At 37.7% G+C, this 26,956-nt stretch overlaps 1 protein-coding gene across 1 annotated transcript; it reads left to right on the top strand.

The window, feature by feature from the left end:
- The first annotated feature begins 17,297 nt into the window (after window positions 1-17,297).
- Window positions 17,298-20,118, top strand: LOC101690313 (lithostathine-like). The gene is made up of 6 exons (XM_004742291.3): window positions 17,298-17,412; window positions 17,727-17,814; window positions 18,369-18,487; window positions 18,696-18,833; window positions 19,422-19,548; window positions 19,829-20,118. Exons 2-6 carry the CDS (start codon window positions 17,736-17,738, stop codon window positions 19,894-19,896), a joined length of 531 nt encoding a protein of 176 aa, XP_004742348.1. The 5' UTR covers window positions 17,298-17,412; window positions 17,727-17,735; the 3' UTR covers window positions 19,897-20,118.
- Window positions 20,119-26,956: the final 6,838 nt, after the last annotated feature.

Raw genomic sequence — 26,956 nt, 5'->3', positions numbered from 1 at the left:
CAGCAGACTCTCTTGCCAAGGAAAGCTCTTGTTTATTTAACTCCCTTTTCTAATGAACCCATATGAATGAATAAAAGTCTAAAATAGTGCAGTAAAATATATCTTCAATCAACCTGCCACAAGTCCACATGATAAACTTACCAGAAACATGAAATCTGGATCAAATGAAAGACAGCTACAGAAAACACTTCACATGTTGACCACAGTGCAGAGGTCTGACTATAGATGAAAGGCAAGAAAAGGCCTGAAAACAACCCTTTTTTGGAATGATGAAAACAGAAGGAAATACACAGGGAGTTCCCCATTTTGGTAATTCCATCTTACTCTTTATATTGGAAATTTCAAGTATAGATAAAGGCAAAGAAAATAACGTAATAAACCACATGTGTCCATTACTTAGATTTTTAACAATATTCAACTATAAATGAAACAGGAAGAACAGATTTGGAGATTCTCTGGGACTCTGGTGGTAGATCAGTCCCCTACATAAAATTACCTCAGCTTCTATATTTTTATTTATACGAACAACGAAACAAAACCCCACTGCTAAAGCCATTGGGTTTCCTTCACTCATAAAGAATCCTACAAGATATGAGATGAAGCAGGGCAAAGAATATTGGGCAATAATGAGCTGAGATTTAGGTTTTCAGTTTCAGATGAAAGTCAATTGAGATAATTTAATAACCATCCAACCGAAAGTTTGGGGGCCAAGGGGATTTCACAGTCACTCACTTGCCAACATGAAACTTGCTCTCCTCAAAGCAAGGAAAAGGATAAACTCTGAGGTAGCTTCACAGTTCTAATCAAGGGAGCACATACAGCCCTCTGGCAGATGGTATTGCAAATTTGGCAAACGCTAAGAGAGAGCTTACCCGAATTAAAATTACCAGCTGCCAACTGCTCCTTTTGTCAGCTCACTCCAGATACCGCTGCCACCTCCCACGCTCAAAAAACACAAGATCTAACAGAGATTACAAACCACCAATTCAGGCACTAAGTTTAAAATGAAAAGTATCCAGGGAAGCAAAGGAAGAAGTTGAGTGGTATCCTCCAATATTTTTTCTAAGGCAAAATAATGACACAGATAGAACCTCTACTCATGTAGAGTAAAAAGACAATCTGGCTTTTGATCTCTGTAAATACACTGTGTTAAACAAAAAGGACATAGACATTAGAAGTGAAGTTCAAATACAGAATATATATAGAAATTAAAAACAAAAACAAAAAACAGAAGAAAACGTTTGCAAAAGTGTCTTTGTATTCTCAAAAGAATAAGAAGCGATCAATGAAGAGAGTACTGAAGATGTGAAGATGGAAGATATAACAACATGGGGAAAAAGTTATGATGGTGATATCTTTTTCTTATTCTCAAAGTTCCTTCATCTAGCTCCAAGTCATCCTGACAGTAAGTATTCTTTTTCTCTTTCTGGAACTCAGAAGGTTCTGGATTCAGGTAGTCCTTTATTGTAAAGTTTTATTTTTTCCTTGACTAGTTTTTCTGTTCTTCTTGTTCTTTTTTTTCTTCTTTAGTTAGACAAATTAGAAGTCTTTTGGTCTCTGTGGCCTATATTCCATATCTATCATCTTTTTATGGAGATTAAGAAGAAAAACAAAAGCAAAAAATTTTTTAATCATAGATATGAAACTAAGGAAGCATTAAGTGAGGGAGATTTAAAATTCAGAGAATAGATCTAAGATGAAAAAGAAGAGTATCAGTAACTTTGTGGACAGGCTTGAGAAATGGTGAAAATGGAATGGAATGGAAGACTAAAATGGAAATAATTTAGTATAAACAAACAAACAAACAAATAAATAAATAATTTAGTATAAACAAACAAACAAATAAATAAATAAATAAATAAAATCTGAATCCAGGTAGAAAGATCTTATGTTCTATAAAGGAGGGGAGAATGAATTACTCTCACTCTTCTCCACAGAACATTAGATTCCAAAAGAAAATAGACCATTTGCATAAAAAGCCAAGGGGAAAGTTTATTCTAATAGAATTTCATAACCAGCCAAGATATCATTTTTAAGATTTAAATAATGGGAAGAAAAGACTCAATATTTATAGCACTCACATACTCTCTAAAAAAAACAAAAACCCATTTAAATAAATAAGGCAGTTCACTTTTTCTTTAATTAACTGAAGTTCATATTCTATTAAATTTCTTCAGTATTCCATGAGTGCTGTGAAGTGTGTAAACCTGGTGATTCACAGACCTGTACCCCTGGGGATAAAAATATATGTTTATAAAAAATAAAAAATTAAAAAAAAATTTCTTCAGTATTTTCCTAGTGATTTTTTTTTTCTATTCCAAGATTCTCCTGCATTCCTAATTCACAAAAAACTTGTTGCTTTAAGCTTCTAGTTTGGGGGCATTTTGTTACATAGCAATAGGTAACTATTAATTATAATTGTGTAGCCCCAAATTAGGTATTTCTACTCTACTTGCACCTTTCCTAAGTATTAATTTACTATATCAAGTCCCCTTGGATTTTCACTAATGTTTTGAATTGATTTCGATAAATTGGACGGTTTGAGCATTTTAATTTCTTTAGTGAGCCTTTCTGTTCCGTGACCTCTAACATGGAGGCTACCGTTATATCAAGGCAATTTCCCATCCCAACAGCCTTACTATCAATGGTGGCTGCCACAATTCTCACCAAGTCTCCCTCTCTATTCGGGGCATTAAGTATGTGTAAATAGTTTTTTTTTTTTTTTTTTTTTTTAAGGTGCTCAGCTGGTTTGCTAGGAGGGATCTGGCATTTTTACACAGAGCAAATATGTTGAAGAAGCTTTGGAAATAATTTGAAGAGTAAGGTGAATTTCCAAAGAAAATTAGAACTTCATGCTGAATGTAAGCAGAAATTGCTATCAGTGCCTAGTCACAAGCTGATCTGCAAGCATTTCTTGATCTAGAGATTGACCCTTGACCCCTTTTCTCAGACTGACTCCTAGGTATAACTGCAGCCGGCCCCTCATTTTGTGTTTCTTCTGACCTCTAGCCACGGTCACAGACTGAAGCTTAACCTGTTTCATAGGTACAGGGTGTCAGGGGTTGTCGTTGGGTTAACATTGCCTAGTCCCATTTCTGGGCAGCTACAACTCAGTTAGGGTGAGGGTTACTCAACTGGTATAGAGGTGGAAAAGAACAATTCAGAAAATAGTGTTCAGATGGCATTTATGGGAAAAAAATAAGTCACTAACCTTGTCAACAAGTGGTTATCGAAGACTTACTAAGTGCCAGGTTCTACCCCAGGTGATAGGAAAATTAAAACAATGACAAAGACTCAGTTCTTGCCAAAAACCTTCGAAACACATTTACTCATGAGTGAAAGAATCACAATTTTCCTCACAAAGAGAGCATGGTGGAAAGATGACACCATGAGTCAGATGCGAGTAAGAAGGCTGATGACTATGCTGGCAGGTGGATAGTAAGTTTTGCGTGAGGCCCCTACCATGTCATGTACTAGAGGGAAATTTTATTTCTTATATAAAAATGAATGTTTGGATGTTTTTAGAGCTTCCATAAAAAATAACCACATGTTTGGCAACTTAAAACGATACCTTTATCATTTCACACTTTTGTGGCTGAGAGGTCCAGGCATAGCATGGCTCAACTATTTCTCTTTATAAGATTTTTTATTTTTAAATTTTCATTTATTTATTTATTTTAAAAAGGAGATCCATTTTATTTATTTATTTACCTATTTATTTGAAGACTACTCATTTATTTATTTATTTGACAGACCGAGATCACAAGTAGGCAGAGAATCAGGCAGAGAGAGAGAGAGAGCAGGAAGCAGGCTCCCTGCCGAGCAGAGAGCCCGATGCAGGGATCGAGCCCAGGACCCTGGGATCATGACCTGAGCTGAAGGCAGAGGCTTTAACCCACTGAGCCACCCAGGTGCCCCTAAGATTTTTTAAAAATGTATTTATTTGAAAGAGAGAGAGAGAAAGAGAGAAAGAGCTAGAGAGAGCACAAGGGGGATGAAGGAGAGAGGGAAAAGCAGACTCCTCATGAGCAGGGAGCCAGATGGGGGACTGTGGGATCATGACCATAATCGACTGAGCCACCCAGGCACCCTCAGCTGCTTTTCTACTCCAGGTTTCACAAGGCTGAAACCAACACGGCAGTAGGGCTGTATTCATTTTCTTGAGGCTCTGGGATGAATCTGCTTCCCAGTTCATTAAACTTGTTGGCGGTATTCAGTTCCTTGTGGTGGGGATTGAGGTCCCTGTTGTCTTGCTGGGTGTCAGCTATGGGCTATTTTCAGATTCAAGAGAGTGACTACATTCCTTCATTCATGTCCCTCTTCCATTTTCAAAGACAGCAGTGTTCAGTAAAGTTCTTCTCACCCTGAAGATCTCTCTGTCCTCCCCTCCTGCCTATCCTCTCCTGACTTCCACCGCATCTCTCTGACTTTTCTGCCTCCTCCTCTTAAGTGTGTATGTGATTAAATTATGCCCACCCAGATAATCCAAGATTATATTCTTATTTTAAAGTTAGCTTCTTAGTAGCTTTTATTATATGTGCAAATTTCTTTACCACAATATCTAGCTTAGTGTCTGAATAATCAGGGGCAGAAATATTGATGGTGGGGTGCAAAACATCTATAAAATTTTGCCAAATCTCAACAGAGCTCCTGTGCTGAAAAAAATACCGATTTGTTCCTTAAATACAAAAACCATAAATCACAGATTCTCCCAGGGCTGGAAACTTGCAGAAAATGGGGTGAAATGATGCAAACTCTTAATCCCTTATAAATGTAAAAAACTAGAAGATTTTGCTGTTTAAATGTCAGTTCTATTTGCAGCCAGCAATCACAGATGTCAACAATGTGGTTTAAAAAAATCAATACATTCCTGGAGTGATGATCAGTTAGAAGGGTTATAAATTGCATGTATGGCTTACGAGAAATGGATAGGGAGACTTGCCCAGTATATTGACTATTTTGTCTTTGAAATGTAGCCATCAATTATGAAGGCCTCTTATGCAAAAGTACCAGATTTATGACTGTTTGGAGAAGGAGGGGTATAAGGCTTCACTGAGCTTTGACTTGGGGCCAGAAATTGATTAGTCATTATTATAATCATGTCTTTGGCTTTATGTGTCAGCAGAGTAAGTGTCTGTACATTTCTGTGTTTTCCCCCAGGGCAGAGCCAAAAGGAGGTGAGGAGGTAAGGGAGGCCCAGCAGGCTTAGCTAGTCAAGACTTGCCATGAGGCTGCTCACTTCAGGAGGTCAGGCTGCCATGGGAATTTTTATTATAGATGGAAGAAATGAAGGTGCTCATCACTTTGGCCATTGGGAAAACACTTCTTGATTTTTCAGGTTTATATTTTTTCCTATTTGGATAATATGCAGCAGGTCTTCATTAGGGTGAACAGATAGCTTGATAGCTTCTCTTTTATGAGATTTACTTGGGAACACATGCCATGGTTTTATAAATCATGGAAATCTGGGTGCAGGATCTTCCCTTTAGAGCCTTAAACAAAATGAAGATATTTTATTTTAAAATACAATTTTTACTTAATAATTTAAAACGTTTTGGTTTGCCTGTTTGTTTTCATTATTAAACAGGGCAATCAATGCCTCTAGCCACCTTCATTCTAGAGTGAGAGTTGGATCAGTGCCGGGGAAGTCAGCAGTGGACCTGGGGGAGGGACAGCACTGCAAAAACCCGGAGCTGATAACGACTGTCTAGGAAACTGGCTAGAAAGTGGGTAATTTCCCGAGAAACTCTAAAGCTAAATGTAACCATGTCTAAAAAAGTGAGTATCCCCTCTACAAAGGTGAAACAGTGTTCTTATTTTCATTTTTGAGGAGGAGTACTTTCCCACCCTTGAAAAAACTAGGTACATATATATATATACACACATATGTGCATGTATAAAATGTGTGTATATACACACATACACGTGTGTGTACACGAGTGTGTGAGAAGTTTTGCTCCTACTTCTGACCCCATTTTCCATGGATTCATACCACCACCCCTTGTATTTGAAGGGAGCTATCTTTATTACTGTCTTCTTTATCCTCTATGAGTCTTTCCATGCATATAAAAGCAAGTAGTAATATATTGTCTTATCTCCTTTAAAAAATATAATATACTCTGGTCTGTGCCTTTTTGCCCTTTGATAATCATACCTTAGGAATTTTTCTCGCCAGCACATAAACAGCCTCTACATTTGTTTTTATGGCTACACAGTATGGGTCCTTAGTTCCTCATCTGCATTTCAGAAAAATGAAATAAAACTTTAAATTGCTGGGGCGCCTGGGTGGCTCAGTGGGTTAAAGCCTCTGCCTTCGGCTCAGGTCATGATCCCAGGGTCCTGGGATCAAGCCCCGCATCGGGCTCTCTGCTCAGCAGGGAGCCTGCTTCCTCCTCTCTCTCTGCCTGTCTCTCTGCCTCCTTGTGATCTCTGTCTGTCAAATCAATAAATAAAATCTTAAAAAAAAAAAAACTTTAAATTGCTCAGTATTTCACTCCTAGATATATACTAAGAATAGAGTGTACATGGATGTACTACAGGACATGTGATGCTCCTAGATCCTAGCAGCACTATCTTAAAGCCGAACAGTGAAAATTACCCGAATGTCCATCAACAGAAAAAAAGATAAATAAATTGCAGTATATCCATGTAATGAAAGACTACACAAAAATTAGAATGAACAATCTACAATTACACAAAATAATTTGAATGTATCTCACAAACACAAAGCTGATTGAGAGGAGTCAGACACTAGACAGTACATAGTTTATGATTCCATTTATGACAAGAATATAAAGAAGCCAAACTCATTTACATATTTGAAGCCAGGACTCTGTGGAAGAAAGCGGGGGTGGACCTCTTGGTGTGCTGGTAATTACTATTTTCTGATCTGGGCTCTTGGTGCACCGATGTATTCAGTTACTGAAAACTCATTAAACTATGCATTTACCGTTTGTGGAAATATATATATGAAAATATATATACACTTTGAGATATATATATATATATATATATATGGAAATATATATACACTTTGATAAAAAGTTTAAAGAAAAAGGAAGAAGAGGAAAAAGAGCATTAAAAAACAAGTATTTGGGGGGCACCTGGGCAGTGCAGTTAGTTAAGCCCCCGACTCTTGATTTTAGGTCAGGTCATGATCTCAGGGGTCTGGGATCAAGCCTGGCATGTAGGTCTACACCCAGCATGGAGTCTGTTTGTCCCTCTCCCTCTGTTCCTCCCCTGCTCTCTCTCTCATAAATAAATGTTAAACACACACACACACACACACACACCCACTATGTTTATCACTCCCTTGATAATTGTATTGGTTTTCTATTATTGCCTGAGCAGATTACCACAAACTTAGATTCTTTAAAAAGCACAAATTTATTATCTGCAACTCTGCAGTTTCTGCAACACAGGCTCTGGTTCTCTGCTCCAGGTCTCACAAGGCTAAAATCCAAGTGTCTTCCTTTGTGGAGGCTCTAGGGGAGAATGTGTTTTCAAACTCAGTCAGGCTGTTGGCAGAATTCATTTCCTTGCAACTGTCAGTCTAAATTCTCCATTTCTTTGTTGGCTTTAGGTCTCTCTTAATCCTTAAGGACATCTATATTCCTTTTGTCCCCTCCACCTTAAACCAACAATGGTGCATATAGTCCTTCTCTGTGACTTTCCTTTCTATCACATCCCTCTTCCTCTTCTCTTCCGGCTTCTTCTTTTAGCCAGAGATGGTCATCTAGTTTTGTTTTGTTTTTTTTTTAAAGATTTTTATTTATTCATTTGACAGAGAGAAATCACAAGTAGATGGAGAGGCAGGCAGAGAGAGAGAGGGAAGCAGGCTCCCTGCTGAGCAGAGAGCCCGATGCGGGACTCGATCCCAGGATCCTGAGATCATGACCTGAGCCGAAGGCAGCAGCTTAACCCACTGAGCCACCCAGGCGCCCTGGTCATCTAGTTTTAATGTCTCACGTAATTATATTGGGTTCACTAAGAAAATACATGGTAATCTCCCCATCTCCATGTCCGTAGTGTTAATTACATTTGTAAAGTTCCTTTTGTCATGTAACCAAATGTATGCAATCTAATGTAGTGCCATGTAACTCTGGTACTCATAGGGATGGACATCTTTCAGGGACCACTATTCTGTCCAATCCAGTGATGCAACCTCACCCTGTCTGAGCTAACAGGAAGTGAAGATATTTAAAAACTTATGGCCTTTTTATACCATTTAACGTGATTTTTCACACATATTGCTGCAGAATGTTAATGTGGTGCGTAAAGAGGTGCTGTCCTACTGTCTCTTGGGAGTGTCATGTAATGTACAATTACCATATTACCTTTTAATCAAAAACTTGTAAATTCTGAAACACATCTGATTCAGAGACTGTGAACTGGTCTTTCCTTGAATAAAGGCACTGTAGTTTATTCTGCTCTCCTGATATATACTATTTCTATTCTTCTCCTCTTATTACTAGTAACAAAAACCAAAAAGCCTTGCACATAGTTAAGTAACAAAAAACCTGAAACATAGTTAATTTTACATTGTATGTAAATGTATTTGTGTAATAAATAACAAGAAGTAAAACTTTAGGATTAAAGGATATATGCATTTTTAAATTTTTGATATACATGGCCAAATTGTTCTATGAAAAGGGAGGCATCACATTAATTTATCTTCCTTCCCTTCACGTATGAGGTTTCTGCTTGCTCACAGTTCTGCTCATATAGTTTATAATTAAACTTGTAGATCTTTGCCACTAAGATAGATTCAACACAGTTTTACTTTAATTAATGGACTTTTTGAGAAGTTTTAATTTTACAGAAAAGCTGAGCAGAACATACAGAGTTCCTATATGATTCAGTGAAGTTTTAATTTATAATTATTTTATTATCTGAGCACACTTTTAATAGATTGATCATACTGTAGTATGAAGAAAACTGTAATTTCTTTACTGTAAAATATTTGTTTATATTCTCCACAATTTTTTATTGAATTGTTGATATTTTTACATTGATTTATAGAAAATCGTTTCATATTGGGTATATTTTTGGTCTAAGTTAAAAATGGTTGTTCCCAGATTTGTCTTTTGACTGCTTATGTTACTAGATATTTTTCATTAGAGAAGTGTGTCACTTTTATTTAAAATGTTATTGATATATCTTTCTATCGTTTATTGGTTTTTATCATACTAAGAATTGCTTTTGTAGATTGCTTATATACAGGAATTAGGTATCCAAGTTCTAATTCTGAGCATATACTTTATAAAATACAACATACAAAAGCTAGCTACATTAGTTAGGGCATTCATGCATGCAATACTACATGCATTAATATATTAAGGTTTTGTGATTTGCATATTCATAAACCCTATAGCAAGATGGATGAGAATAGCAAGGGAAATAGGTTCACTAATTATACATAGAGCCAACATATGAGGCTTCATTAAGTATTAAAGTCCTGAACACAGATGGTATTTGTTTACATTATAGGCATACAACTATCACCATGCTCTTCACTTAAAGAATGAGTATTTGGGGGTGCCTGGGTGGCTCAGTCGTTGGGTGTCTGCCTTCAGCTTAGTCGTGATCCCAGGGTCCTGGGATTGAGCCCTGCATCGGGCTCCCTGCTCCTCAGAAAGCCTGCTTCTCCCTCTCCCATTCCCTCTGCTTGTGTTCCCTCTCTCACTGTGTCTCTCTCTGTCAAATAAATAAATGAAATCTTAAAAAAACAACAACAACAAAATAAGAATGAGTCTTCCTCAGAATGCAGGGACCTTGCTCAGATAAGATCTTTTGTTCCAGGTATAATCTTTAATCTTTTCCTAAGTAGCCAGCATGGAAAGACTAAAAGCACCCATAACAGGAAAGTGAAATTTAGAGGAATGTATATTTCTGAGCTGTCTTGCTTTTATGAAGCTTATGAAAATGTTAGAGAATCAGCAAGTATCTTAAGACAGGAGAAGGAAAAGAATGAAAGAAAGTATTGGGGGAGAATTAACAGGTGTCAGAAGAGAGGAATAAAAGAACAGAAGACGAGGAAAAATTCTGAAGGATCAGCAAATTTTAGATTCGGTGGAAGGAGGAAAAGGGGGAATAAAATCTAGAGGATTTGACAGATATTTTTTAAAAGGGGGCTCCTGGGTGGCTCAGTTGGTTAAGCGACTGCCTTCAGCTCATGTTGTGATCCTGGAGTCCGGGCCTGCATCAGCCTCCCTGCTCAGCAGGGAATCTGCTTCTCCCTCTGTCCCTCCCCCTTCTCATGCTCTCTCTCTCTCTCATCTTCTCTCAAATAAATAAAAATATTTTTAAAAAGGGGAAGAAAGGGAGGAAAATCTTGAAACCTGGAATGACTAGAATTTGAGATTGACATTAAATGTGCATGTAGCCCTGGAACTTGCACCAAGACTCCAGTCATGTACATGGGACTGACTTAGGATATGTACGTTGGATCTGGACTATAGATATGGACCATAAGTCTGTACTAAATATGGACACTGGAAGTGGACATTGGACCTTATACCTGCACTTTCTCGTAATTTCAAACTTAGACTTTAGATCAAGTCCTGGATCTCACATATTGGACCTTAATGTAAACCTATCGCCTATACTTGGACATTGAAATGGGATATAAGACCTAAAACTTGGTCTGAATTTGTCTAGAACATTGAATCTGACCTTAATCATGCCTCATGGTCATGGACTTGAGTGTTCTCCCCTGGCATTGACCTAGACATCTCATCTTAGACTTGGAGCTTAGTCTGGACCTGGACATAAAACTAGAACCTGGACTTCAGTTCAAAACACAGATGTGAAGTTGGATTTTAGAACTTTATCATGATCTTAGAAATTTACCTTGACTTGGACATTGAATCTATAAATCAGAAATGAATTTGATCTATATCTTAGACTTGGTACTAGAGGTGGATCTTTAGTCTGGACGAGATTCAGAGTGGAAATATACCTAGGAATGAAACCTTGGACATGGTCTTTATCCTTATATAGATAAGGACTTTGGACCAACCTTTGTACTTGGACCTAGACTTCACCTTGATCATAGATGCTGACTGTTGACCTCTGATCTGGAAGTGGATTTTGGACAGAGAACCTGGATCTGCATATTATAGTTTCTTGAATAAAACCTTCAGTTGGAATTTTTATTTTTTTTGAACAGGAAATAAGTTACTTTGGATAAGAGTGTCTTGAGACTGACCTTCTTCTTATACTGCCTTTTTTTCATAAATGATTCTTTGATTCATCTTAATTTGCTCTAATCATATGAAAAAAGTATGTTAGAAATGAATGTTTTTCTGAGCTCTTTTGGTTAGTCTGGTGTCACTACTAAACATCTATTTCTTAGTTCTAATTGGAAAAAAATTATGAAAATAAGTGCCCTTCGGAATCATATCAACTTGCTGTCTTCTAAGATCAGATCACACCACTCCTGTTTTATCCTCTCAAAATCCTTATACTTCTTCTTCAGGCTCTTACCATATTATAATTCAATAATTATATTATTGTTTGATTCATTCCTTTATAATTTTGTATATACCAGCTGTCAGCAAACTATATTCAGTGGTCCAAATCTGGTTCACTGCCTGTTTTTATATGGCCTATAAGCTATTTTTTTAATATTTTTAAATGTTTAGAAAATAACCAAAAGAAAAAAATTTTGATATTGTAATAATGTTGTATAGTGGACAGATGGTAACTACACTTATCATGGTGAGCAATGAGTAATGTATAGAACTGTTGAATCAATATGTTGCACACCTGAAACCAATAATATTTTATATTAACTATATTTCAGTAAGAAGAATATTTTGTGACATATAAAAATAATATGAAATTCAGATTTCACTGTTCATAATTAATGTTCAACTAGAATACAAGTGTGTCTATCATTTGCATATTGTTTTGGGCTGCTTTCATACTACAATGGCAGAATTGAGAGCAGTATGGCTCACAGAACCCAAATTATTTACTATCTGGCTCTTTACAGAAGTTTAGGGACCTTTGTCCTACACAGCAAAGATGAAGACCATGTTTGTCATTATTAAGGCTCTATTCAGATTTTAGAGATTTTATATATTTATTTATATTTATTTAAAATATTTTATTGGGGCACCTGGGTGGCTCAGTGAGTTAAGGTTCAGGTTGTGATCCCAAGGTCCTGGGATACAGCCCCGAATCGGGCTTTCTGCTCAGCGGCGAGCCTGCTTCCTCCTCTCTCTTTGCCTGCTTCTCTGCCTACTTGTGATCTCTGTCTGTCAAATAAATAAATAAATAAATAACCTTTAAAAAATATTTTACTTATTTATTAGAGAGAGAGAGGGAGCACATGAGTGGGGAGTGGAGGGGCACAGGAGGAGGGACAAGTGGACTCCCTGCTGAGCAGGGAGCCGCATGCTAGGCTTGATCTCAGAACCCTGGGATCATGACCTGAGGGGAACCAGATGCTCAACTCAACCTACAAAGGACCCAGGCACCCCAATTTATTTATTTATTTATTTTAAATATTTTATTTATTTAGTTTGAAAGAAAGAGGGAGCAATGAATGGAGGGAAGTTGAGAGGGGTAGAGGGAGAGGGAGAAGCAGGCTAGCAGGCTCCCCACTGAGCAGGGAACCCTGGGATCTTAACCTGAGCTGAAGCCAGATGCTTAACTGACTGAACTACCTAGACACCCTCAGAATTTAGAGATTTTAAAACATGACAAATTACACATCTTAAAATCAACTTAATGTGGTAAATCACCAATATAGGAAAGGATTCATACTTTTGAAATAGTTGGATAAGTATATACTACCCTGCAGTTAAAAATCAAAGAATTAGAACTATTTATCTCAAAGTAAATTTTAAAACTTAAGGCCAAATGAACAGAAAAATTCTAGGAGGTTATATAAAATATGACACATAAATGTAAATCTAGAAAGATGACATAATACTATATAGAGCTGATATATCTATACATAATAAATGCTCAAAAATGTAAATTGGGAGGATTAGAAAATTCCTAATGGAGAACTAAGAAGAAGTGAGAATTACAGAAGTAAGAAGTAACTGCTATGCTATTTCTCATTGCTTCTTCTATCTGCTTTTTTATTTCTTAAAAAAAATAAAGATGTGAAGATTGCAAATGATATCATTGCTGTTCATTCTCGATGGTGAATACATAGATGTATACTAAGTGTTTTCTCTTTTGTAAAAATAATTCATAGTAAGAAGAAAAGCAACACAGCTATGAAACCATTGCTGGTTTTTATTTTCATTTGCTGCCAAAAGAAATATGTACTCTGGAAATGTATTTCAGATCTGTAGAGTTGCCATCAACAAACTGATTATAACTGATGGTAATCAGAATTTTTTTAATTTTTTCCCAAATGAGGAATATTTTTGTATTATGACTAATTTATCCTAAAAGAAAAAAAATAACAAACAATAGCCTTTATAAAATACACAATAAATATATTAGAAGAACTAACATGATATGCAACAGGGAACTGTTCTAAAACCAATGTGAGGCACTGAAATGAAATAAAAATCGACAGTTTCCTAATAAAAAGTTTATTGTCCGCAATAACTGCACAGGTGATAAAATGTTACTGTTCATTATTTATATATGATTAACTAAGTACCAGCAGCTATCAGCTCTCCAGGGCTCTAACAACTTCCCTCATCGGCCTCAGGGACATGGAGGTTTGGCTGGCTTGCTCTGTTTTACAAAGTGTGTGGGACATCATTTTACTCCTTTCTCATTTGTTCTGACAGACTTAGGATAAGGTGAAAGGACTAAAGTAGCATCCCAGGTATTTGGTTAATATATCCCAATGGGCTGTGCTTTGGTGATAAATCTCCAATAAAATATGTTTCAAGGCTATTTTTGACAAGGGCTCTGCTGAGGAACTCTTCCAGGAACTCTTCATTTTCACCATCCTTGGAAGAAATATTCCAGATTCCTGCAAAGTGATCATTTCCCCCTTGTATTAATTCCAAGAATAACCATGCTAAGGCATATCTGCAAATACTGTTGGACTTGGAAGTTGACAGGTATAAAAAGTAGAAGTTGGATATCATATCTTTTGGCAAAGAAAACTTCTTAAAGCTCAATCTTGGTTATTCCAAGAGTAAGGATTCCTCTCTCACCACCAAGAAGTGGTTGGTAAATAACCTAAAACCAGCTTTTTAAAGATAGCATTTAAGCAAATTTCTCAGTGTCTGATTAGTGGGGACTGTTAGGAAGAACAATTACAAATAAAACAACAACTAATTTTTACTGAGTTTAGTGAGCTGTCATATGAAGCAAAAGTCTTATATTAAAGTTAAGGATATTATAACCTTAAGGTTTATTATAAGTATAACATTACTTCAATTAAAATAGAAACAAAACTGAGTTTTAGTAACTTCTCATAGGAGGATCTGAGTTTAACTGCATTTTACCTAATAAGATTCAGGAAGACAGGAAATCAACTACAGCTTGAAATGGAGAAGAGAAATTTTGGAGAGTGCCTATAATTCCACCTCTTACAGATAAATGAACGACTCAAAGAGGTTTTCCATCTTCAAAACTATCGAAGCTCTGCTTTGAGAGTCTGATGATCACTCTTTTTATCTCTGAAGATATTAATTTTTCTGCTTGGACACAGAAAATCAATTACTGCATTGTTTTTCCTTGTTTTTATTTGTTAACTGTTTACATATCCAATTGTTAAATGATTACTTACAAAACTTTTTTTTAATTTTTTAATTTTTAATTTTTTTAAATTAATTTATTTATTAAAATTTTTTTTATTTATTCATTTGACAGACAGAGATCACCAGTAGACAGAGAGGCAGGCAGAGAGAGAGAGAGAGGAGGAAGCAGGCTCCCTGTGGAGCAGAGAGCCCGATGCAGGGCTTGATCCCAGGACCCTGAGATCATGACCTGAGCCGAAGGCAGAGGCTTTAACCCACTGAGCCACCCAGGTGCCCCCCAATTTTTTTTTTATAAACATGTATTTTTATCCCCAGGGGTACAGGTCTGTGAATCGCCAGGTTTACACACTTCACAGCACTCACCAAAGCACATACCCTCCCCAATGCCCATAACCCCACCCCCCCTTCTCCCAACCCCCCTCCCCCGAGCAACCCTCAGTTTGTTTTGTAAGATTAAGAGTCACTTATGGTTTGTCTCCCTCCCAATCCCACCTTGTTTCATTGATTCTTCTCCTACCCACTTAAGCCCCCATGTTGCATCACCACTTCCTCATATCAGGGAGATCATATGATAGTTGTTACAAAACTTTAATATTTTATTTGAGTTTGTAAAATTTATTTTTAATATATATTTTATATGGATCAACATGAATATTGTTCTATATTATGCTATTTCTAGTGTATGGTAATGACAAGAAAAATACCTATATGTTATTATTGATATTGAACATATAAATTAAAACTATAACTTTCTATCTGGAAAATTTTAAACATATAAAAGATGGAAAGAACAGTATAAGCTCTTACATCTTACACTTAGATTCAGTAATTGTTACCAGATTGTAATTTATTTGCTTTACTTCCTGCTCCTTGACCTCTCCTCCCTCCACACACATTTTCTTGAATAATTTGAAAATAAGTTGTATATATCATGACATTTCATCTCTAAGTACTTCACTATAAATATCAGAAGTATAAGAAAATTCACTAACTATAATACCATTATCACAAGAAAAAATTTAAAATCCTGGGATTATCAAATATCAGCCCAAATATTCATATTTCACAGTTGTCCCTGAAGTGACTTACTTTATTAATCAAGACCCAATTAAAACTTACTCATTTGATTAGGTTGCTTTATCTCTCTAGGTTATATTAATCTAAAATGGATTCTTTGCTCCACTACACGGAGTTTCTCAAGAATCTGAGAACATACTCCTTTCTAGACTTGTAACTACGGTTATTCACTTCTTCTCAAGTAATTCTTTTAATGTAGTAAGATTATTTCTCAATCATCTTAATTACCATATTTGCATGATATATTACTTTTATACTTTTTAAACTTAAATTTCCACTGAGCTCTCACTATAGTTATGGCTTTAGGTACATATTTATATACAAAAATATATACATTTTTTTTTATGTATTTTGTGGCCTAATGCTTTCTTTTTCCTTTTTCACAAAAGAATCTGTTAGCTACATTTCTTACTAGATTATTTGTGAGTTCTACTGACTTCAGTGAGGACATGAATTAATTATGAACTTAACTGCGTGAGCACATCACCAATCCCTACCATAGACACTTACACACAATCTGGCCTAAAAACCTATTGTGAGAGTCAGGGTCTGTAGAAAATCCCAGGATAACTTTGTCCAGGACTGGCCAGACTAAACCTGAAACACACAGTATGAGCCAGAGGTTTCTCGCTATTGCCAAAATTGCCAACTCAGAAATAAACCTGATGGAGGAACTTTTCTCAGTATCTCTACATGACACAGGAAGAGATATTGAGAATGTAAGTAAGAATGTAACAGAAATAAATGTCTTTTCATCTACAACCAAATGATAGTCTTGCAAGGGAGGCTGTTAGCAGCCCAGGGGTGAGAGCATCTTGACGTCGCACTTCTCAGATGCAATATGGGAAGATGTCTAAAATTTCATCCAGTTCCTGCTCTGACCCTTCTTTAATCCTCATTTTTTTTCCTTTGGTTCTGCATCATTTGACTCTAATCCTTCTTATGCTCTAATGTGTATTGCCTCTTATTCTATTCCATTGTAATTATCAATTCGGGAAGTTCCATCTCTCAGGAAACTAGCAAGGCAAGTTTAAGCATCTGATTTTCCATGGTATCTTGGCTCAACTATTGAATCCCCAGATGATTCTCAGTTTTCTTTGAAATTAGCCACCATGTTTAAGAGGCAACCCTGAAATATCATCCCCACTCTTGCCTTTAGTTCCTTCTATGCTCTTACCTATGAGACCTGTGATACTTGTGATTGCCATACTTGCCTCTACCTATTATCCAAAATTATTTAATTACACAAGATAGAAAGAAATACATATGTTTGCCTACGGAAGGGAGTTCTTGAGATATCAACCATAGAATTACTCCATTAGGTGTTCCCCCTTTTTAATACTACAATTTGTACCAACAGCCCTTAACACAGAAGAGGCAGGGAAAGAACAAACTTCACCTGTTCCTCAGGAAAGTGCTGACCTGCTAACAGGAAAGAAGAAAAATCTGCAGCAGTTCCCACACTTTGCTGGGAAGAGACTCCTCCCTGTGGTGGCAATCTGCTTGAACCAATGCCAAGTACCTCCCATGACCCCTGTCCCCTCAACAACACTGTTACTCATTTCAAGGGCCCCTCCTTGAAATCTTCTTATAAAAACCCAATCTTCTCTGACCTGACAAACCATTGCAAATCCCTGCAAGACAGGTGAGTAGAACCTGAGAGAAGATGAGACCTCATGGCAAGGGTTTTACTCTACATATTGGGGGAAAGGTACAGGAGAATTGCTGTCAGACACAGAGGAGCTCTGATCTCAGCACAGCCGGGTTGGCAGTTCTCATGGTGTAGGAGAGAGTACAGACTTTCCAGTTCTTTCCAGAACTATACAAGGGGACAGATGTCACTGGGATCAATTTGTTCCTAGGGGACTAAACAGTGGAAAGACAAGGAAGACGAGGGACATCTCTGCATGCCCTCTCTCCAATCACGCTTTCCTTAGTGATCTCTGATTGCTTCCTCAGATCCCAGACATGATGCTGCCTCCCACAGCCCTCCACAGCATGTCCTGGATGCTGCTTTCCTGCCTCATGTTCCTGGCTCAGGTCCAAGGTGAGCTCTCACTGTTTCTCGGATGGGAGCCTTGTGACTGCTCAGGGCCAAGAAGAAGAGGAAGGCTCCCGTGGTAGTGGTGGCATAAATCCCCACACAAAGAAACTGCCTAGAATTTGTCTGTCATCACTCCTTCCTTCAGGGTAACCAGGGGTGGCAGGCATCCCCGTGGTCCTCTAGCCCTGTAAGGAGGTCATTTCCTTAGTTTTGCCTTAGCACTCTAAGTTTTGTTGATAGGTGAAAGAGGAAAAGTGTGAAGGGTCAGTAATGAGATACAGTGAAGGAGAATGAGGACCCAGTGCAAGAATGGTCAGCCTAGAGTGGGGGAGGGTTGGACTTAGAAGAAGGATGAAAGAAAAGAAGATTCCTCATTTAGTGGGGTCGGTTCAAGATCCAGAAATCCTGAGAGTGTTGGCAATGGAGAGAGGCAGTCAGGACTTTGGCATCACTTCCCCAAGCACTGGCCTGATACGTATTCCCTTGGGCCACCTCCTTACCCTGGTCCCCACTGTCCTATTTACTTCTTCCTTCTCTTTGGTTTCCTTCCACCCTAGGTGAAGACTCCCAGAATGATGTGCCCGCTTCACGGATCAGCTGTCCCAAAGGCTCCAAGATTTATGCTTCCCACTGCTATGCCTTCTTTATGTCACCAAAATCCTGGGTGGATGCTGATGTGAGTACTTGGATTTTCAGTTAGAGGTTTTAAGGGAAAGTACATTAGAGACCTGAGGGGGGGGGTGGGTTCCATTCTCCAGAATTTCTTGGGCACAAGATTAAGCACACACATCTTTTGCATATATACCCCTGTCCCCTGTCTCTGCTCTGCCCTCCACCCAGTGATGTCTCAGTCTCCCTCTGAGTTCTCTCCCTTCCTCACACAGTTGGCCTGCCAGAAGAGGCCCTCGGGACACCTTGTGTCTGTGTTCAGTGGGGCTGAGGCATCCTTTGTGGCCTCCCTGATCAAGAACAGTGCGAACACCTACTCAAATATCTGGATTGGGCTCCATGACCCCACAGAGGTATGAACTCATCTTCTCTTCCTAACTCTCACATTGCTATTACCCCCCAGGCTCACTCCCTGTTCCTTGTGCCTGTCCTTAAAGAGCCCTGGAGCTCAGAGATCATAAGGGGGAAAGGGAGGGCTTTGCATCAACTGAACAGCTGAATTCTGTGCAAATCCCTTATCTCCAGCTGAGGTGAATCTGCCTCCTGTCACACTTGTACACAATTTGCACGTGAGGCTTTATACTTCAGTTTTCTGAACTTCACAGAGGCTGCACATATTGTGTTGAGGGAATCCTATGTGAAGATAGGATCCATTTTTGTTCTATATAACAGACATTGTCTTTGGGGTTCAGGGTTAACCACAAATGCACCACTAATGCTGTTCAGCAAGGAACATGTTGCTCTGGGTGGTTCTGTAGGTCTTTGTCATTAATGGTTTGGGAATCTGCCAATAAGAGCAGAGAGTTAGGAAGAGTTTCCCAGAGGAGAGCTCTGGGTCCAGGGCAGCAGCTAGATGAGAGAGCAAATTTGGAGATGCTGGGAAGGGGTCCATGCCAGAACTCTGATGGCCATTCAGCCTCACCAGATTTTATCTTCTGTAGGGCTATGAGCCCAATGCAGGTGGATGGGAGTGGAGTAGTGGTGATCTGCTGAATTACCTTGCCTGGGAGAAAGACCCCTCCACTATTGCAAACCCTGGCTATTGTGGGAGTGTGTCAAGAAGCACAGGTATGTATCAGAAGAGCTTCTTCCTACCCAGAATTTTCCATCCTCTTTTTTCCCATTTCTTGGCATGACCTTCAGAGGATCCTTCTGAGCAAGAATTGTAGTGTTGGTTTGTCTTCCCACATTCCCTTTCATCTCTCCTTTCTTTGAGTCTCCTTCTTCTGGTGGATACTGGGTAGGATGAGAGAGAGGCTTTGGATCCTAGACCAGAATCTGGGATGCCTCTCCCTTGGGTTCAAGAGCTCCACTAGCTACATCTACCTGAGCTCCTTTTTCTCTCTAGGATATCTGAGGTGGAAAGATTACAGCTGCACTACAAGGCTACCCTACATCTGCAAGTTCAAGGGCTAGCTCTGAAGAGATGTTGGGAGCCGGAGTTTTGCATGCAACTCATCATGGACTTGGGACCAAGTGTAAAGTCTACCACCGAAGAAAATATTCTCCTATACCTCTAAACTTGACCATCTCATAATGACCTTCCCTACTTCTCAGCCCCATTTCAAATCCCTCTGTGTTTTTCATAATTTAACTTCCAAATGGCAAAATTAAAAAATAAAGAAATTTACTCTGTAATTGCCTCTCTTGTGTACTTCTGACTCAAAGAAAAACTCTGAGGAGGAGGAAGTTGGTTGGGAGGGAGATTCTGTGGGTCTTCTTTTTGCACATTTTCACCCTAGTTTCTGGAAAATTGACTTAATTTTCATTGCTACCAGCATGTTAGTGATGGGGTATTTCAGTACTGTTCATGTAGGATTTGGGTTGTGCACATTGTGCACACATTTTGCTGTGCACAGACTCCTCCAGGTCTCTGATGGTATGATATAACCAGTCTAGAGGTTCAGATGATGTTTAGAACAGTACTTCCTAAATTATCAGAGTGAAGGAAAATGAATAGGTTTCATTAATTTTTTTTTTATCACCTAGAGATTCTTTTAATTAACAGAAAGTGTTTCACCCTCTGAGTCTACCATGACATTTCTTGCCAGACTCCTATGGATGGATATTTAAGTTGTTTACAGTTCTTTTTTTTTTTTTTTGGTTGGTTATTATTTTTTTAAATTTTTTAATTTTTTATAACCATATATTTTTATCCCCAGGGGTACAGGTCTGTGAATCGCTAGGTTTACACACTTCACAGCACTCACCAAAGCACATACCCTCCCCAATGTCCATAATCCCACCCTCCTTCTCCCAACCCCCCCTCCCCAGCAACCCTCAGTTTGTTTTGTGAGATTAAGAGTCACTTATGGTTTGTCTAGGTTTCATTAATTTTTGAAAAATAGACTATGTATAAATCTAAAAATTAAATTGATAATATAGATAACCAAAATGTAGTCCTAATTTTTTGTCAGTTTTGACAGACATATGAGTGATCTATCAAATTATTGTAAAATTTTGGGGCAGAGGAGTAAAGATGGCAGGAGTAGCAGGCTGAGATGACACTAGGAGCAGGAGATCAGCTGATAGTTATCAAACCATTCCGAACACCTACAAATCCAACAGGAGATCGAAGAGAAGAGCAGCAATTCTAGAAACAGAAAATCAACCACTTTCTGAAAGTGTTTTTTCTTCTAAAAATTTTGAGATACATTTTCTTCTAATAGATCAAAATATACCTGAAATCTAGCATAGGGTTTGTTCTAGTCTTCATCCTGGGTAAATTCTCTCCACTTTCTTTTTCTTTCTTTTCCAAACCAACTTATCTTATCAACTCTGTTTTTAGAATTTAAAAAAACTTTTCATCTTTAGAGTCATATTCCATCCCTTCATTATGTTTACCCTTATTCTGAGTGTGTGTATGTGTGTGTGTGTGTGTGTGTGTGTGTGTGTGTATTTCTTTAACATTTTGGGAGGTAGTTTCTTCTGAAAGACCAAAATACTCCCAAAATTAAGTGGGTAGTTCTGTTCTATTCACCAGCCTAATATATATATTTTCTTTAAAAAAAAAAAAAAACATTTTGAATTTCTTTTTACCCTTTTCCTTCTCCCCATGATTTGTGGTCTCTTCTGATTTGGTTAACACATTTTCTGGGGTCTTTGCCACCCTTTTAGCATTCTATTCTTTCATTCATATATTCTTATCTAAATAAAATACTAAGACAGAAAAACACACCATAAATAAATAAATAAATAAATAAGAACAAGAGTCAGTACCAATGGCTAGGGATCTAATCAATACGGACATTGGTAATATATCAGAACTAGAGTTCAGAGTGATGATTCTCAAGGTGCTAGTTGTGCTCAAAAAAGACATAGAAGATATTATAAAAACGCTTTCTGGAGAAATAAAATCCCTTTCTGGAGAAATAAAAGAACAAAAATCTAATGAAGCGGAAATCAGAAAAGTTATTAATGAGGTGCAATAAAAAATGGAGGCTCTTACTGCCACGATAAATGAGGCAGAAGAAAGAATTAGTGATATAGAAGACCAAATGACAGAAAATAAGGAAGATGAGTGAAAGGCAAATAACTACTGGACCATGAAGGGAAAATTCGACAGATAAGTGACACCATAAAACGAAACAGAATAATTGGGATTCAAGAAGAAGAAGAAATATAGAGAGGGGCAGAAGGTATATTGGAGAGAATTATAGTATAGAACTTCCCTAATATGGCAAAAGGAGCAAGCATCAAAATCCAGAAGTCACATGGAAACCTCAAAATCAATAAAAATAGGTCCACATCCCATCATCTAAAAGTAAAAATTACAAGTCTTAGTGAAAAAGAGAAAATCCTGAAAGCTGCTTGGGACAAGAAGTCTGAACATACAATGGCAGAAATATTAGATTAGCAGCAGACCACAGAGACCTGGCAGGCCAGAAATAACTGGCATGATATATTCAGAGCACTAAATGAGAAAAATACGTAGCCAAGAATACTATATCCAGCTAGGCTATCACTGAAAATAGAAGGAGAGATAAAAAGCTTCCAGGACAACAAAACCTAAAAGAATTTATAAACACCAAACCAGCTCTACAGGAAATATTGAAAGGGGTCCTCTAAGCAAAGAGAGAGCCTAAAAGTAGTAGACCAGAAAAGAACAGAGACAATATACAGTAACAGTCACCTTACAGGCAATACAATGGCACTAAATTCATATCTCTCAATAGTTACCATGAATGCAAATGGGCTCAATGCCCCCAAGCAAAAGACACAGGGTATCAGAATGGATAAAAAAACAAAACCCATCAATATACTGTCTCCAAGAAACTCATTTGAGACTCAAAGACAACTCCAGATTTAAAGTGAGGGGTGGAAAACAATTTACCATGCTAATGGACATCAAAAGAAAGCTGGGGTGGCAATCCTTATATCAGATAAATTAGATTTTAAGCCAAAGACTATAATAAGAGATGAGGAAGGACACTATATCATACTCAAAGGGTCTGTCCAACAAGAAGACCTTACAATTTTAAATATCTATGCCCCTAACATGGGAACAGCCAACTATATAACCCAATTAATAACAAAGTCAAAGAAATACATAGACAATAATACAATAATAGTAGGGGACCTTAACACTCCCCTCACTGAAAGGGACAGATCATCTAAGCAAAAGATCAAAAAGGAAATAAAAGCCTTAAATGACGCACTGGACCAGATGGACATCACAGATATATTCAGAACACTCCAACCCAAAGCAACAGAATACACATTCTTGTCTAGGGCACATGGAACATTCTCCAGAATAGATCACATCCTGGGTCACAAAGCAGGTCTTAACTGGTACTAAAAGATGGGGATCATTCCCTGCATATTTTCAGACCATAATGCTCTGAAGCTAGAACTCAGTCACAAGAGAAAATTTGGAAAGAACCCAAATACATGGATGCTAAAGAGCATCTCTCTAAAGAATGAATGGGTCAACCAGGAAATTAAAGAAGAATTGAAAAAAATTCATGGAAACAAATAATAATGAAAACACAATTGTTCAAAATCTGTGGGACATAGCAAAGGCAGTCCTGAGAAGAAAATATATAGTGATACAAGCCTTTCTCAAGAAACAAGAAAGTTTTCAAATACACATTCTAACCCTACACTTAAAGTTGCTGGAGAAAGAACAACAAAGTAAGCCTAAACCCAGCAGAAGAAGAGAAATAATTAAGATCAGAGCAGAAATAAATGAAATAGAAACCAAAATCATTATAACAAATCAATGAAATTGGGATCTGGTTCTTTGAAAGAATTAATAAGATTGATAAACCCCTCGCCAGACTTGTCAAAAAGAAAAGAGAAGGGACCCAAATTAATAAAATCATGAATGAGGGGTCCCTGGGTGGCTCAGTGGATTAAACCTCTGCCTTCAGCTCAGGTCATGGTCTCAGGGTCCTGGGATCAAGCCCCGCATCAGGTTCTCTGCTTGGCAGGGAGCCTGTTACCCTTCTCCCTCTGCCTACCTCTCTGCCTACTTGTGATCTCTCTTTTTCTGTCAAATAAATAAATAAAATCTTTTTAAAAAATCATGAATGAAAGAGGAGAGATCACAACCAATTCCAAAGAAATACAAACAATTATAAGAACATATCATGAGCAAATATACTCCAGCAAATTTGACAATCTGGAAGAAATGGACATATTCCTGGAGACATATAGACTACCAAAACTGAACCAGGAATAAACAGAAAACTTGAACAGACCCATAACCAGTAAGGAGATTGAAGCAGTCATCAAAAATCTCCCAACAAACAAGAGCCCAGGGCCAGAGGGCTTCCCAGGGGAATTCTACCAAGCATTTAAAGAATTAATTCCTATCCTCCTGAAACTGTTCTAAAAAATAGAAATGGAATGAAAACTTGCAAACTCATTTTATAAGGCCAGCATTACCTCGATCCCCAAACCAGAAAAAGACCCCATCAAAAAGGAGAAAAACAGACCAATAGCCTTGATGAACATGGATGCAAAAATTCTCACCAAATTACTAGCCAATACGATCCAACAGTACATTAAGAGGATTATTCATCATGACCAAGTGGGATTTATTCCTGGGCTGCAAGGTTGGTTCAACATCCACAAAGCAATCAATGTGATACAATACATTAATAAAAGAAAGAACAAGAACTGTAGGATACTCTCAATAGGTGCTGAAAAAGCATTTGACAAAGTATAGCATCCTTTCTTGATCAAAACTCTTCAAAGTGTAGGGATAGAGAATACATACCTCAATATCATCAATACCATCTATAAAAAACTCACAGTAAATATCATTCTCAATGAAGAAAAACTGGGAGCTTTTCCGCTAAGGTCAGGAACACGACAGGGATGTCCATTATCACCATTGCTATTCAACATAGTACTAGAAGTCCCAGCCTCAGCAATCAGACAACAAAAAGAAATTAAAGGCATCCGAATCGGCAAAGAAGAAGTCAAACTCCCACTCCTTGCAGATGATACGATGCTTTATGTGGAAAACCCAAAAGATTCCACCCAAAGTGTGCTAGAATTTGTACAGGAATTCAGTTAAGTGTAAGGATATAAAAATCAATGCACAGAAATCAGTTGCATTTCTATATACCAATAGAAAGACAGAAGAAAGAGAAATTAAGGAGTCAATCCCATTTACAATTGCACCCAAAATCACAAGATACCTAAGAATAAACCTAACCAAAGAGACAAAGAATTTGTACTCAGAAAACTTTAATGTACTCATGAAAGAAATTGAGGAAGAGACAATGGAAAAATGTTCCATGCTTATGGATTGGAAGAACAAATACTGTGAAAATGTCTATGCTACCTAAAGCAGTCTACACGTTTAATGCAATACCTTTCAAAATCCCATCAATTTTTTTTTCAAAGAAATGGAACAAATAATCTTAAAAGAAAAGACCTTGAATAGCCCGATGTATGTTGAAAAAGAAAGCCAATGTTGTTGGCATCAGAATTCCAAACTTCAAGTTCTATTACAAAGCTGTCATCATCAAGGCAGTATGGTACTGTCCCCCAAACAGACACATAGATCAGTGGAACAGAATAGAAAGCCCAGAAATAGACCCTCAACTCTGTGGTCAACTAATCTTTAACAAAGCAGGAAAGAATGTCCAATGGAAAAAAGACAGTCTTTTTAACAAATGATGTTGGGAAAATTGGACAGCCACATGCAGAAAATGAAACTGGACCATTTTCTTACATCACACATGAAAATAGATTCAAAATGAATGAAGGACCTCAATGTGAGAAAGAAATCATCAAAAACCTTGAGAACACAGGCAGCAACCTCTTCAATCTCAGCCACAGCCACTTCTTCCTAGAAACATCACCAATGGCAAGGGAAACAAAGGCAAAAATAAACTATTGGGAATTCATCAAAATCAAAAGCTTTTGCACATCAAAGAAAAAAGTCAACAAAACCAAAAGACAACTGACAGAATGGGAGAAGATATTTGCAAACGACATATCAGATAAAAGGCTAATATCCAAAATCTATAAAGAACTTACCAAACTCAACACCCAAAGAACAAATAATCCAATCAAGAAGTGGGCAGAGGACATGAACATGCAAAGAAGACATCTAGATGGCCAATAGACACATGAAAAAGTGGTCAACATCACTCACCATCAGGGAAATATAAATCAAAACCACAGTGAGATATCACCTCACACCTGTCAGAATGGTTTAATTAACAAGTCAGGAAATGACAGATGTTGGTGAGGATCTGGAGAAAGGGGACTCCTCCTACACTGTTGGTGGGAATTCAAGCTGGTGCAACCACTCTGGAAAACAGCATGGAGGTTCCTCAAAATGTTGAAAATAGAGCTATCCTATCACATAGCAATTGCACTACTAGGTATTTATCCTAAAGATACAAATGTAGTGATCCAAAGGGGCATGTGCACCCAAATGCTTATAGCAGCAATGTCCACAATAGCCAAACTATGGAAAGAACCTAGATGTCCATCAACAGATGTATGGATAAAGAAAAAGTGGTATAGATATACAATGGAATACTATGCAGCCATCAAAAATGAAATCTTGCCATTTGTGATACATGGATGGATCTAGAGGGTGTTACACTGAGTGAAATAAGTCACGCAGAGAAATACAATTATCATATGATTTCCCTGATATGAGGAAGTTGAGAGGCAAAGTGGGGGGTTTGGTGGGTAGGGAAGGAAAAAATGAAACAAGATGTGATCAGGAGGGAGACAAACCTTAAGATACTCTTAATCTCATAAAACAAACTAAGGGTTGCCAGGGGTAGGGTTTTAGGGAGAGGGTGATTGGATTATGGATACTGGGGAAGGTATGTGCTATGGTGAGTGCTGTGAAGTGTGTAAACCTGGAAATTCACAGACCTGTACCCCTGGGGCTAATAATATATTATATGTTAGTAATTAAAAATTTAAAAAATCAAAAAAATTATTATATAATTTTCCATTATCTTTCAAATTCTGTTACTTTCCTGCCAAGGTCAGT

Source organism: Mustela putorius, unplaced genomic scaffold (genome assembly GCF_011764305.1).
Source record: "Mustela putorius furo isolate JIRA1106 unplaced genomic scaffold, ASM1176430v1.1 tig00000281_pilon_pilon_pilon, whole genome shotgun sequence".
Lineage (NCBI taxonomy): Eukaryota > Metazoa > Chordata > Mammalia > Carnivora > Mustelidae > Mustela > Mustela putorius.
This window is presented reverse-complemented; position numbering and strand designations above follow the sequence as displayed.

Bases quoted from the DNA above. Each gene is read 5' to 3' on its own strand.
- LOC101690313 (XM_004742291.3), top strand. From the start codon at position 17,736: ATGATGCTGCCTCCCACAGCCCTCCACAGCATGTCCTGGATGCTGCTT. The intron at 17,815-18,368 runs GTGAGCTCTCAC...CTTCCACCCTAG, and splicing joins GTTCCTGGCTCAGGTCCAAG to GTGAAGACTCCCAGAATGAT. The intron at 18,488-18,695 runs GTGAGTACTTGG...TTCCTCACACAG, and splicing joins AATCCTGGGTGGATGCTGAT to TTGGCCTGCCAGAAGAGGCC.